Genomic DNA, 13,922 nt, shown 5'->3' on the forward strand with positions numbered 1-13,922 from the left:
TGCGTTGAAATGTAATTTCAGAGAGAAAATACGCCATCCTCCCGTCACTGCAGTAGGTAAAAAAATTAACCTGCTTAACAAAATAATAATAATAATAAAAATAAAGCATTGGGATAGGCGACCAGCGTCATCAGATCACTCAGTGCTTTTTGCAATACRGAAGGGAGAGAGCAGGCTTAGCCCCGTTAACGTCTCCATATACTCGGGACGCGCGGCCGTGGCCTGCTCGCCTCACGACCGGGGCGAGCAGCGTGTGAGGCACCCATCGGCCGCGAGGCGGGACCGCCGGCTCGCTTCTCGCCGCGCAGTCGCAACCGTTAACGGCCGCCCGCCCTCTCTCGGCTGCTTCAGGCCTGACCGCCCCTCTCCTCCTGACAGGGTGGGGAGACAGGAGGCGCCTTCCTTCATTTTTCGCGCCGCCGCTCCTCCTCCGTCACCTCGCTAGGAGCATCTTCGGGACTCTTGATCTCCTTCGTTCCTCCCTACGCTGCCACGGGCGCAGCTATAAGGAGGTTTTGTGGTAGAGAACAGGTTCCCACCACAGGAAACTACACAAATGCTCCCGGTTCTCCTCCCAACACATGTATTTTAAATACAATGGCAGATATTCCAGTCCTGTGGTTAACTGTCAACATTTCCATGTAACAGATCTGTGAGGGAAGGGTAGAGGTTGTCTTAAAATAAAAAAAAGGAAGTTGCACAGAAAATTCTGTGAGGAAAACACACAGATATTGCAAAATATCCAGCTGGGGGAAGTAGTTTAGATTTTGCAGAAAAAAAAAAAAAAAAAGGACAGTCTTGTAGGACCTTGTCTTGTTAGCCGCAAAAAGTGGCGGATCTATAAGGAGAGGGACATGGATCACAGTCCTTTATAAGGCACTCAGCTGTACAGTAGCTACTCGTATACAGAACCTAGAGTTCTTCAAAAGGCATTGTCCATATCTATGGACAGTGTTACTGCTAGATRTATATTTAAAGCCCCAGAGCTTTCAGGCAATCATTTGCATGTATGCTGAGTCTGTCCTCTTTACTGCTGTAAAGGGGCAAAATTGGGCAAAGCACATCAGTGGCACTGCAAATTCTTCTAAACTCCAGAAGCCTAGATACATATACACAAGCACACACACTAAAGATTACATCTACTTTGCCCAGAGACTCAGGATGACAAATTAAGAACACGCACTTGCCGTCACCGCAGATTTGTATTACTGACTAGATCATCAAATTAATCATCTAAGTCTGCTTCGCAAGAAGATGGTGTTGAACTCAAGCTCATGAGATTCTACTTTCTAGTGTAAGATCATTTTCTCACAGTTTAAAATCTGAAGTTTGACAAAACTAATGTTTAGTTTTTGACRATTTTTATAAAATGATACGGCTGCCAAAAAGAGCAGTACCACACTCTCCCTTATTCTCAGCCCAAAAGATCTAGCAAATGTGTGACTGTAGGATATAAATTAACTCAGTCCTTTATAAGAAGAATTCTAGACAAATTATATATAATGCTGTAGACTGCATGGTAGCATAGTTCTACAACACAGCTCTCAGACATGAAAAAGTTCCTGATTATATTAACGACATCTTAAAACTATACGTAACAGTTGTATCCCAACTAGCTGTTCCTCACCACAAAGCTTTTTCTTCCACCCACTACTGTAACATGACTGCCATAGGCTAAATATAAATAGAATACAACAAAAGTATTTCTCTAAACACCATCTACTAATAATAATCAGCACTGTTTCCGTATTTAGGACTTCCTCAACCACTCAGCTTTTGAGCCACTCCTCAAACTTCTCCTTACCAGTGTAACTACACCATCTGCCCCGTTCAGCATCTGCTTTGTCTTTGAAGGAAAATGCTTTTTCTCAGAGTTCTGCTGTTTTCCTACAGTAAGCCAAGGACATACTTTTTACAATTAATTCTAAACAACAGCCATTGTTCCTTGTCTGAAAGTCGTCTTCTCTTCTTTTAGCTCAAGTCTGTCAGCAGATTCAGAAATCAGTTGCAGAACGCAGAGGTACGTTTTCTTTTCAGTTTTGTGATATGTCTTAACATCAACTGCTCAAAAAAAATGGAGAGGGATTCTAGAATATCTGAAGCTGTCAAGTAAAATTAAAACTTCTCATTTGTGCAACGAGACAGTTTAAAAGTTTCTATGCAAATTTAACTTTCTTGCTCACAATTGTACGTACATTGCTTTAAGTTATTAAAATCTATTTTATAACTCTAGAATTCTCATAATTTATCTTAATTGCAGCTGGCTTATCACTATTTTCTATGAAAAGATGTTGCAGGTTTTTCCTCACAGTTGTATTTGTGTGATTCCATAAAACCAAACTATTTTGATAAAACGGTCAAGGCTACTGCTGCTACTATTCAAAAGTTGAGGAGGATAAAGTTAGATCTGTTTACATTAGATCAAATCTCCTCATTTACACAGGGCCACAGATAAAATACTGTGTTTACTTGCAGGCTCACATGCTACCTCTCAGCTAGCACATAGGGCTACTTTTCCCAACAATTAACACCCCATAAAATTTGTATTTCTGTTATACTTCTACAATTGCCACTGATGTTGTGGTGCAAAGGTTTTTTGTTGATTCAATTAAATACCTACTGGCTTTGTGTGGATACACTCTTTTGTACGACAATAGCATTTTCCTTGCATCTTCAAAGTTACGTAATGACATTGAAAAATGCCTGCTGCTGGAGGTGAAAAAAACATTAGGACAATCTATTTCAACAGAAATAAGTACAACATGGTCCTCAACATATTTTGGGAATAACCTGAGAGATACTTGGACGATAGATGTAATGAATTCATTCAGAAGTTTCTTCTTTCCAGAGGTGATCTCCAACCCCACGCTCAGGCATGTTCAGGGCACTTTGGAAGTAGTGATAAAGCAGAATGTGAGCCTCTCCTGTCACTCAGACTCTGGATCTCCACCTGTCAAATACACGTTGTTTAAAGGAAATCAGAAGGTAGCCACACTAAACAGCACAAGCTTGACCCCAGTTTTGTTTAACCTGACTATCAACTCTGCCAGTGATGTGGGTGAATACAAATGCAAAGCTGAGTATAAAATTCCTGGAGACGGAAAATACAGCAAAAGTCTCAACTTCACACTTATAGGTAGGTTTTGCTGTATACCTTTCCAGCACATTTTATTTTAGAAGCATTGAGCCACACACTGCCTGGTCCATTCTGCCAGGGTTTTGTTTGCTGCAGGGAGTTTTGCACTGCTGTGAGTGCCTGCCTTGACTGCAGAGCTGAACTTAACTACTGCCCACCGGTATCATTTCCTCAGGGGTCACCAGCGCTACTCTTATGTGGCTCACTAAGCCCTCCATCCCTTAAGATCATCTCATTTGCCTATGTTGCTGTCTTCCTTTGGAATATGTTCTGTACTCAGTGATGGAGTCTTTTTGGTTTCTTTTTACAGAGCCAGTTTCCAAACCAGTGTTAAGCTCACCCAGCTCTCAAGCAATGAAAGGACAGAATGTGACGCTATCTTGTCTCTCAGAAAATGGTTCTCTTCCTATCACATACATATTCTTTAGAGAAAGAAAGAGCATCTCTCGTCCAATGAAGATGCAGAAAAGGGAAGCAGCTATGTTTTTTCAGTTTATCAATTCATCTAGTGACTTTGGAACTTATAAATGCAGAGCTGAAAACAACTTTCCCAACAGCACAAAATACAGCAACAGTTTCAACTTTACATTAGCAGGTATGCATGTGTCAAAGAATTTACCATCATCAATAAACAAGGACTGCACAAAAATTCAGAATCTAGTAACAATGCAAGTCTTTTAGCTACAATTTTTCTCCCCACAATGTTATGTTGAAGTAGTAATAGTAATAATAATAATCATCTTAGGTTCTTTTAAAATTAAGGTAAAGAGAATTCCATACAAGAATGTAGTGGTAATAGAAATGACCGCTTAAGATGACCGTAAAGGATTCACTGTTAGAAGAAACCTTTGCTATCCTGTTGCTCTGCCTGGGGGAAATCCTAGCTTCATTTTTCTCTCTGTTTCCTATGAAAGGGAGGGCCCTTCAATCTCATTAGTCTTACTAGATCACTGGCTGCATCACGCTCCCTCCTGCTGTGGCAGCAAGCAGTTTGCACTCTCCTGAATAGTTCTATTAACCACAGTTAATCTGAAAAGTGAAAGAAATGCAAAGTTTTGATTTTAAGTTACTGAAAACAGAATATGAAACAACATTTATTTACATAAACTATTTTTTGTTTGTTTGACAGAAGAGAGAAGCAATTCTCAACCATTGCTCATTTCTTTGGGGCTGATCCTGCTGTTGTTAACAATAGGATTTGCTCTGGCAATTCCATTTTTCATTATTCCTTCATGTAAAGCAAGTGAGTTATTTAATATCTATTTCATTTTCCAGAGGTGCTAACTTATGTCCTCGATACATTCTAATGTGTATGCATCATGTTACAAGTGAAATTAAGCTCTTGGAATTTTAGGATGTTGTCACTCTGCTCCTAACCAACATAGATTAGAGACAATTTACAAGACATTGACTTCTCAGCTATGTTTTAGATGGCAGTCCTCGGCTACAGGAGGCAAAGCAATATCTAAATTAAATATATACATAACTGTTGGCAAGAATTGGTCCTTACTGTCCATAATAAAGACATTATTTAAAAAATGTCTTTGCTTAAGGAGCAGTATTAATTATGAAAATAACATTATTTAGGATACTCAAATATCAAAAAAATGTCATGGAGCTGTTCATTTCCCCCAAGAGAAATGGATATATGTATATGTGTTTGTTTCTTTTGCAATTTGCAGAAAAATCTGCTAGATCCTCAGCTGGCCTTATTTCAACCACGAATGCAGAAGAGACAGAAAACTATGTCATATACACAGAGGTCGGTAAGTTCACATTACTCCCCGTGTAGCCAGAAAACGTGCTTGCAAGCACTAGCTTTCTAGCTAGTATGGGACAATTCCTTTAGATATCACAAAAGAAAGAAGACAAGGACCCCTACTACCAGTTAGTGAGGTAACAAAATACCTGCTGACCTTGACCAGCAAAGGCAGCATTTGAAGTCCCCGAGGATCCATATTTACAGTCTACTACCACCTGTCAGCCACACAGCCAAAACTGTAACTTCAATTATACTGGGTAAAGAGTTCTGGAGACTCACACAAGAATCTACTATAAATAGAAAAGAAATAAAATGAAGAATTGAATTTGGAAACCCATGATCAGGATAGGAAAAGCCATGCAGAGGAAAGAAGATTAAAAACCAGAAGTACACTGCCCACCACTAAGAGTCAAAAATTGGATAAATATACTATAGCAAAAGAAAAATTGTGCAGCTCCTGCATTTTGTTCTGAATTGTTCAGTACACATTAGTTCTTTGTGTTTCTTAACTTTCACTGGACTCAAAAGTCATTTCAAACAATGAATACTAGGTATCAGTCAACAAGACAAGCAAATTAAGATATTGTACTACTCCAATTGTAGAAAACATGCAATAATGAAGACATTACCTGAAAGTCACAATGCTAATTATTATCTTATTGATCTTTTCAAATGATCTTTTTTCTTCTTATGCATGACTCACTATTGTCAAGAAGATACAAAAGCAAAGACACTGTTTCCTGTTACTAAATAAAAAAGGGAATAATTCTCCTCGAACAATCTGTGTCCTCCTCAGGTGGCAAACAAGCAGAATTCTAGCAGCTCTGCTCAGTTTGTCTATTACTCTCTGTAGCCTCTTGTTCCAGATATCAATCAGCATTCTACCCACACTGCCTGCAAAGAAAGTGGAAATAGCTCTGATAAGGCCCACAGATGCTACAAGAAGCATGTTTAGATTTTATATCCCCAATCTCCCTGCTTGTACCAAGACAAAAACAACCCGGCCATAACCACTTGTACTTAACTTTTGTTCATTGTTTTTAATCCAGAGTACATTAAACCTGAAGAAGAGTATGCCAACCTTACTGCTATTAGAAAGGAAGATGAAAAAGGTAAAAATCCAGAACTTATAGTAGTGACTATGTAGTAGCTATATAGTTATGTAGTACACATCTGGGGTGCACAAGGATGTTTTGGGAAAATTTTTCTGGGCATTTTTTTTAGATAGTAGCAGTTACATAGTCAAACTACTTACAATAGAGAAATTAACTTTAAGAAAGAAAAGGGAAAAAAAGTCCATCACCAACCTATGATTCAAAAATTCAACAGCTTAATTTTGAAACTATGCAGGTCATGTTATTACTGACCAAACTGCTAATGGCATATTAAGCTACTTATGTGTACCCTTATTAAAAGGCAGATTATGTYATTCTGGCTTTTAGCAGAGAAGAGGACCTGTGCTACAGTCTATTCAAAGGTCGTCATAAGAGATGAAGTACAAGGTAGGATCTCACTTGTGATTTATTACATATTTTAAAGAATCTTCTGCTCCTCAGATGTTCTGAGCACCGCTGAGCCTGCACAGAAAGAGCAGATGATACTCAGATGTTGCTTTCCTGGCCTATTTTGTAGACAAACGATAAGCTGTTTTTCTCTACTAGTGAAATCCCCAAAATTGCAATTCCTAAGGACTTCAACCTGAAGCAAAGTGCAGAACAGCTTAAAAATGGAACTCGGAGACCCAAACACTGATCTCATTCCTCAAACAGCACCTTATTGCCCAAGTAGCACCATAAATAAATAAATAAATAAATAAATCCATGGAATCACTGCCAGGAAAGATCTTGTTGGACATAGTATACAATCTGGCTCTATATGTATGTGATGAACAAACAGAAAGCAAGAACTATGAGCTGATTAATGTTATTCAAATTGAAAGCTTTCACTCAGATCTGTGCTGCTGTGCATGTCACGATTATCATGAAGTAGTAACTGGATTGTATACAAACAAATAATGAAAATAGTTTAGTCAACCACTACAAAAAAATAATCCCAACTGTACTGTCCTCTAAGCATACTCTAGAAGATTCATATTTGGCCTCTGTACCTGTTGTTACCTAGCAGCAAGGATGACAGCTTCACAGTTCAGCATTACTTCTGCTTTGATGGAGAAGGGATGGGAGGCTAAAATTAACTTCAGGGAAGTTAGCTCTGAAAGAGATTCTGCATCCTGCTGTAGGCTGTTTCTATGATGTCTCTTAAGCTCATTGCCTGTGTTGATTTAATGTTCTTCCATAGCCAGTTCAGGTAGAATTCCAAGGCTTCAGTAAGTCACCCAGACATACTGTATTAGCATTGCACCATATATCCCAGAATCATTGAGGCTGAAAGGGACCTCTGAAGATTGTCTAGTCCAATCTTGACAGCTATATATTTGGTATACATATAGCAGTTGCAACTAACCCATTTAGAGTTACATTAGCACCACATTAACAGAAGAAGTTTTAAGATAAGTCCTTGTCTTCTGTGACACTATCAGTGACTACATGCATTGTTGTATATACCTTAAAGCACCTGTTCAACATACTAACAAGCTGTATACACATAGTAAATCTACAGAAGATCAAAATCACTCAACTGCATTTACTCCCAACTCTCATTATCTGATTTTGACTGCAATACTCAGGTATAGTATAAACATGATCACACATTAGTCTTGTTTTCACTCTATGGCACAGGTTTTCTGTCTACTGAAATTTTCTGTCAACAAAAATGCTTGACAAGAACCACTTACAACTGATTTCTTCTAATTCTTCTGTTACTCTTTATATATTTTTTAAATCAAGTGCAAGGTGTAGTAGCTTCCATGTTGGACTGGAGAACAGAGGCCATTTGATAAAAATATACTCATGAACAGATGTTAGAAAGATTAAGTAATATTATTAGACTCTTAAATTTAAGATTTGAAAGTCTTTTGTATAAAATATCATTTCTGTTCCAGCAGACACTATAGTTTGGCACCATATATTAGCAATGCATAGGTGTAAGATGAATTTTAAGTTAAAATTGGATGTTTTTAGTAAGATAATGAAACTGAAGATACAAAGAATACCGTTAGCCCTGCTAATGACGGACAAGTTTGTTACTTCCCTCTTTTCAGTGTAATCTAGAAACCCTGAYGGTCCAGGTTTGACAGAAGAGAGATGCACCAACAAGCTTTAGTGGAACTATTTTCAGAGAGATCACTAGATCAGTGATACTCTGGAAGTCAGTTCAGGCACAGAAATTTAAGAAATTCCTTTTATTACTGAGTTAAAGTCTATATGTTTTTCGCTGATGTTATGTACTTAGTTAAGAAGTCCTTCAGCCTAGAAATGTGCATCATTTCCTTCATGGTGGTGTCTCTGCTTCTCAGCTGGACCACTCCATTCTCCAGAGTAGCATCAGTTATCAATACAGTGAAGAGAACACTCATCTCATCATATCTGAAAAGAGATCAGCACGCCTGTTACTGCTTTTGAAGTATGAAAGAAAACAGATAAGTTATGTGCAAATGACCATATGCTATAAATTTTTGTTACACTGTACGAAGTCAAGTATGAAAACATTTTCTTGTTGCCATTCCTTTCTTTCCTGAATACATTTCTTTAAGGCATTGGGTCACTTCAGAACATAAAGAGAATTTTATCCAATGACCTATTACACATATTTTTGCAGAATATATTTTTCTTATTTTTTAATAACCAGGCTTACCTTGAAAACTACTGTACATGAACAACTATTCATGTATGTTCTCTCTAGGGAAAAAAATACTCACTGATATGTTCAAAATTCACCCCCAATCAGCCTGAAACTTGTATATGAATCACTTGCTAGCATATTATTTATCTGTACAAATTCCATCACATATACCAACAGTAATCACTCCAGGCTTAAAAAACTTCAGGATCAAGGCCAGATACAGTGTGCGATTTGAAACAGTACTTAAGAATGAAACAGCCAGTCCATATCCAAAAATGGAAAATAAATCAGTTCTAAGTTTATTACTCATCTTAAGAAGTTTATTTTCAAACGAAAGTCTCTAACAGGCATTTCACAATTCAAGAACAATAGCAATGGAAAAGCATGAAAGATGCCCAGTTCCTGTAATTCTTAAGTGATCTACATGGCACTTCGTAACAAAATAATCAAGTTTAAATATAAATTGGCTACTGCACATGATAACTTTTTATTAAGAACTGTTTTATTTTCAGTAGTTCACAGAATCTCATCTTTTACCGTTACAGTTTAAATTACAAAACACTATTTTTCCTTACTTTGTATAAAGTTGCTCCAAAGATATCTGCATGGTTTCAAGATATCCTGGCCATACGGAAATTCTGCATTCTGACAGTTCATTGAATAATCCTTGACAAACCTGTGTTTATTTAAAAACAAAAGTAAAACACAGTCTTTGAGGGTTTGAAATCCTAGGCAAAGAAGCCATTCAAACTGTAGGAATGCTACTACCACACATGCTAGGTGGTATTAATTTAGTGGCTAAAACAAGCACAACGTGGAAAGCAACTTGGAAACTAGATCTCCATTTTTATTTTAAAAATATGCCAAAGTAAGTTTTCTCCTCCTGCATTTCTTAAGCATAACTGACTTAAAAAAAAAAAAAAGAAAAAAAGAAAAAAAAAAAGAAACCTGAAGATGTAACTCACATTACGATAATTATGTAAGATCAGGCTAATTTTGTTTATTTTCCTTCATTTTGCATAAAAATAGTATCAGCTTTATTAATAATAATAAAAGGAGTACATTAAAGCCAGGCAGGTTATCTGCTCCCCACTTTCCACGGTGTACTCCTTTAGCCACAACTTACAAGCTGCACAGGGGAAGCACTACTGGACCTATGTGAACATGACTCTCCAAGAACCACAAAGTAGCAGTATGATTTTCCCCAACACAAACACTGTGACAATTGTAACAGAAGACAACATGGGAAGTCAATGCTCATAATTAAAATGCTTTCTTACAACATACCTGTCTCAGCTCTGTTGTTGGACCTTTTCCTACGTCCAAGGCCACTTTAATAGGTGCTAAACAAGGGTGAAGCTTAAGTACCTAATGTTTCAAAAAGTGACAGATCACTAGATATTTATACTAAATACATTTAAACAGAACTACAGAATATTAAAAAAGCAATTTGAAATTTTTAACTGAAGGGCAGTTTTGCTAGAAAATGTTCTAAATGTGCATAATTTGTCTCATTGAACACAATTATAATATGAAAGAAAGCAAACTGTACTTGATATAACCAGCACACATCTCGTACATTACCATGGCAGAAATTATGAGTCCTGTAAAGAAAATGAAGCTTTGCCAGTAGAGCTGCATCATTTTTAACAATAAGGCCAGAGAAATCCAAGAGACAGCCCACTAGACACTTCACATCCAGTCTACCACCTATTCTTAAAGGAAACAACACTTATTTGAGTAACAAGCACTGTTTTAAAGCTAGCACTGAGGAACTCCAGAAAACATAGTAGAAGCAGGGTTAATAATGGTCCTTGAGAAAAATAACCCACTGCCATCTCTGACCACCTTTTCTACTCTTCTCTAGCAACCTGCAAACTCTGCAGCAAGAAGCCTCCCCAAACATCCTTTCTCCCACGCAGCAACTACATTGTTTCTCATAACTCCTTCATCACTTAAAACAGCCCACTAAGCATCAGAGAGAGGCTAAGACAGGAAAGGTGACCTCAAAACAGGAGAAAAAAATTGCTTATGTGGGTAAGGATTGCAGAGGCAGTACAATGGGCCTAGCCCGTTTACCAGTGAGCGTATTGAGGAAGGGAGCAGAGAATGGAGATGTGAAAGAAGAGGGACATGTTGTGGTAATTTAAACAGAGACATCCGACCAACAAGGCTGCACTCATCACACCCTGCTCAAAACTAACCACAGCACTTCACTGTTGGCTAGTTCAGTTCATCCTGGGGCTTTTACAGACATATCTGCATTGACCTGGGATGTGACATTTTCTATTCAAGTTTTGTACTTAAGACTTGTACTTAAGACTTTTCCGCTATCTGTTCTTCTTTATGCTTTCTACAGAAACTTACCTTTCTCTGTGAATTTTTCTTTTTTATTAACGGATTCTCAACTAGCTGTAGAGAATCAAAGAGATACGCTAATGCTCCTCTGTCCAGATTTCCACTCACAGATAGAACATGAGGAATAACATTCTTCCTTCCATCTCGGCCCTGAAGGAGAAGGGGAGGGGGGAAGAAAAAAAAAAAAAAAAAGGATACCTCAAACACTGCCTCAAAGGGTCTTTTATTTACTTTAAACATGTAATGAACCATTGATCTCAAGCACCCTGTCTGTATTTCAAATGTGAGAAAACAGGTATTTTAAAAAGTTGCCAGCAACTTTAGAGAGTGATAATTATTAGTTAAGACTGTAATGCTGGGAATGTAAAATACATGAGGAAGATGACATATTTTCCTGTCCCTACTTTCTGATAATAAATTTAAATCTACTTGCAATACACTTGAAACTGCAAGTTCTTTTGGAGCTGTGTAGATTCTTGTGGTCAGGTGAAAATAATCTGGCTCCATGATTTCAGAAATTGCTATCTCACCTAACAAGTGCCCCATTTTCCAACTTCTGTACAGAAGTAAGAAAGCTGCAAAAACAGAAATTAAGATGTTCCCCTGTCAAACACATTCACATTCACTCCATTCCCCCTTTTGTCTTACTGGATGTGATATAAGCTTCATAATAAAGCCACATGCACAGGTTACGATTCTTTCAGCTACATATGTAGTACTTCTAAGCATGTAATGAGACAAGCTATAAAAGGAAACATTTACAGATTCTTTTTGATGTGAACTTAGCAAAGAAACACAGACTTAATCTTAACAACAGCTCACCGATAAAGACTACACAACTGACAACTGCTGTCTTGTCACTATACCTCATTTCTAATTTCAAAGAACTCCACGCAAAAATTATTTAGCTTCTATGCCTATTTTATATGCAACAATAAGATCATCAAAAGGAGGTTCGACTTCAGAGTACCAATTACATTGCTTTTACTACAGCAGAATAAAAAGATGGTCACATGTCAAGCAACTGGATCACCAAGAGAAAAATCATTTCTTTCACACATCGTTTTTATCAAAAAACATTTTTAATATCATAAAACTAAGGTAAGGCTTACAAGTAATTTTGATCTATTCTCTGGATACATTTTTAACAGTTCAGCATCACCGAGATTTGTCAATGTTTCTATTGCTTCCTTCCCCCAAGGAAAGCCATAGTATAAATTAAATCCTCTTCTTCCTTCTTCATCCTGAAAGTCACTGCTGCTGAAGTTAGATGGGCCTATTGCAAACTGAAAATTAAAGATATAAGAGGTGAACCATTACTGTGCATGCTATATTAATCACAAATAATAAATCTCTTAAGGAAAGCTAAAGTCCGTGAGATGCTTTGGCTTGAAGTGCAATGTGCTTTTTATAAATTACTATCCAAAACACTTTGTTGTTTTATAGCACCTTGATGTCAAATCACATACAAAAGCAAGACTTTTGCTTGTCTGCAAGTCACGTAATGAACTATTTAACAGATTTGTCACAAGCAGTTTAAGTAGTTTTTCTGCTTCTTGCAAGAAACATATGCATTTCAGTAACGAACAACTGGCACTACAGCTCCACAAAACCTACCACAGTGCCTATTCCCTCTCTTCAACTATAAAGGGAGGGTCCAAGACTTAAAATAGTAGAAAAGCACAAGCAACTACCTTTCTCCACCACTGGAGCCTCTGACGTAACCAGTAATCAAGCCATTGTCCTGCAGTTCTGGCAGAGCTAAACCATACAAGGGAAGATGTGGTCCTTTCGCCTATTCTTTAAACAATAGCAAGGTCAGCAAATTAACTCCTTCAAAAATAATAGGAAAAAAGCAAGAGACAGTGTTCAAAAATAATCCAAAAGCAAAATATGTGCAAAGAGCTGGTTTAAGTATGAAAAGGGATTAATCATTCTTCATTACTGTACCTGCTGAGGTTTTCGTTGCATTGTTCACTTTCTGGAATAGAGTGAAAACATACTCCAATTTGAGCAAGGCCACAAGGCAGTCTCTTGTTTACCAACTCTAAACAGTTAATGTACTGTGCTAAAGCACCTGTCAAAAGACAAATAATTAATTTCAGTAGGCACTAGAAAAATTTTAATTTTTTAATTACAGTGAATGCATAAATGAATTTACCCACAAGTCAAGGCAATAATGAAGCTTTAAGATCCCTGTGCTACTTAGGCCATTTACATGTGTGGTCTAAATCAGCTTTGACACTGGGCTGACACTAGGTCAGCAGCTTGTACAGCACGATTGCTCTAGGTACTTTAGCAACCATGATTTTAATGAGCCCGTTTCCTAATTGTGGAAAGCATTAGATGCATGTTTGGGCACTCGTGCCGCTCGGGCCCTTGCAAAGGGCACCAGCTCCCTGCGAGGGGATGAAACTTCCCCAGCGCGCTGACACAGCCAGGAGCTGTACGCAGCGGCTTCGCCCGCAGCCAGCGAAACGCGAGCGGGCGGCCCAGAGCCTCCCAGGGACCTACCGGGAAGCAGGGACTCGCGGAGCAACCCCGCGGCCTCCAGCACCTCTTCCGCGGGGCGGCCGCCCGGCTCCCGGCCGCCGCCCGCGCCCCGGAGGGCTTCGCGCAGCGTCTCGGAGGGCACCAGCCGGAGAGCCTGCCCCGCCGGCGGGGCGCCCGGGCCGGGCGGGCCGTGCAGCGGCGCCTCCACGGCGAGCACCTGCTCCCGGAAGGCGGCCACCGCCTCCCACCACTGCGCCGCCAGGTTGCCGCGCAGCGCCACGCCCAGGGGCCCGAAGCCCGGCGGGCAGCCGCTGAGGTAAGAGCGCCAGGGCCGCAGCGCCGCGCCGCCCCGCAGGAAGTGCCGCCGCCGGCACACCTCCAGCAGCGCCTCCGCGCTCGCCGCCTCGCCGCCCGCCGCGTAGGGCCGCGCGG

The 13,922-nt window shown here is 39.2% G+C and overlaps 2 protein-coding genes across 2 annotated transcripts in view; one reads left to right on the top strand and one right to left on the bottom strand.

Annotated features, from left to right (window-relative positions):
- The first annotated feature begins 1,858 nt into the window (after window positions 1-1,858).
- Window positions 1,859-7,794, top strand: MILR1 (mast cell immunoglobulin like receptor 1). Its single transcript, XM_085304788.1, is given in 9 exon segments — window positions 1,859-1,919; window positions 1,922-2,020; window positions 2,849-3,136; window positions 3,447-3,731; window positions 4,266-4,379; window positions 4,819-4,902; window positions 5,948-6,010; window positions 6,341-6,400; window positions 7,745-7,794. Coding segments are annotated over 9 exon segments (1,104 nt in total).
- Window positions 7,795-8,184: 390 nt separating this feature from the next.
- The window catches only part of POLG2 (DNA polymerase gamma 2, accessory subunit), a 6,174-nt gene continuing 436 nt past the window's right edge, over window positions 8,185-13,922 (bottom strand). The window contains exons 2-9 of the mRNA XM_085304789.1: window positions 13,512-13,916; window positions 12,948-13,074; window positions 12,692-12,797; window positions 12,110-12,283; window positions 11,007-11,147; window positions 9,927-10,007; window positions 9,215-9,315; window positions 8,185-8,383 (exon numbers count right to left, since the gene is read on the bottom strand). Of these exons, the coding sequence (XP_085160915.1) occupies window positions 8,218-8,383; window positions 9,215-9,315; window positions 9,927-10,007; window positions 11,007-11,147; window positions 12,110-12,283; window positions 12,692-12,797; window positions 12,948-13,074; window positions 13,512-13,916 (1,301 nt within the window). The 3' untranslated portion in view covers window positions 8,185-8,217. The remainder of the gene's footprint in view (window positions 8,384-9,214; window positions 9,316-9,926; window positions 10,008-11,006; window positions 11,148-12,109; window positions 12,284-12,691; window positions 12,798-12,947; window positions 13,075-13,511; window positions 13,917-13,922) is intronic.

Source organism: Rhea americana, unplaced genomic scaffold, assembly GCF_003343005.1.
Source record: "Rhea americana isolate MKP2758 unplaced genomic scaffold, rheAme1 scaffold_21, whole genome shotgun sequence".
In the NCBI taxonomy this organism is placed as follows: domain Eukaryota; kingdom Metazoa; phylum Chordata; class Aves; order Rheiformes; family Rheidae; genus Rhea; species Rhea americana.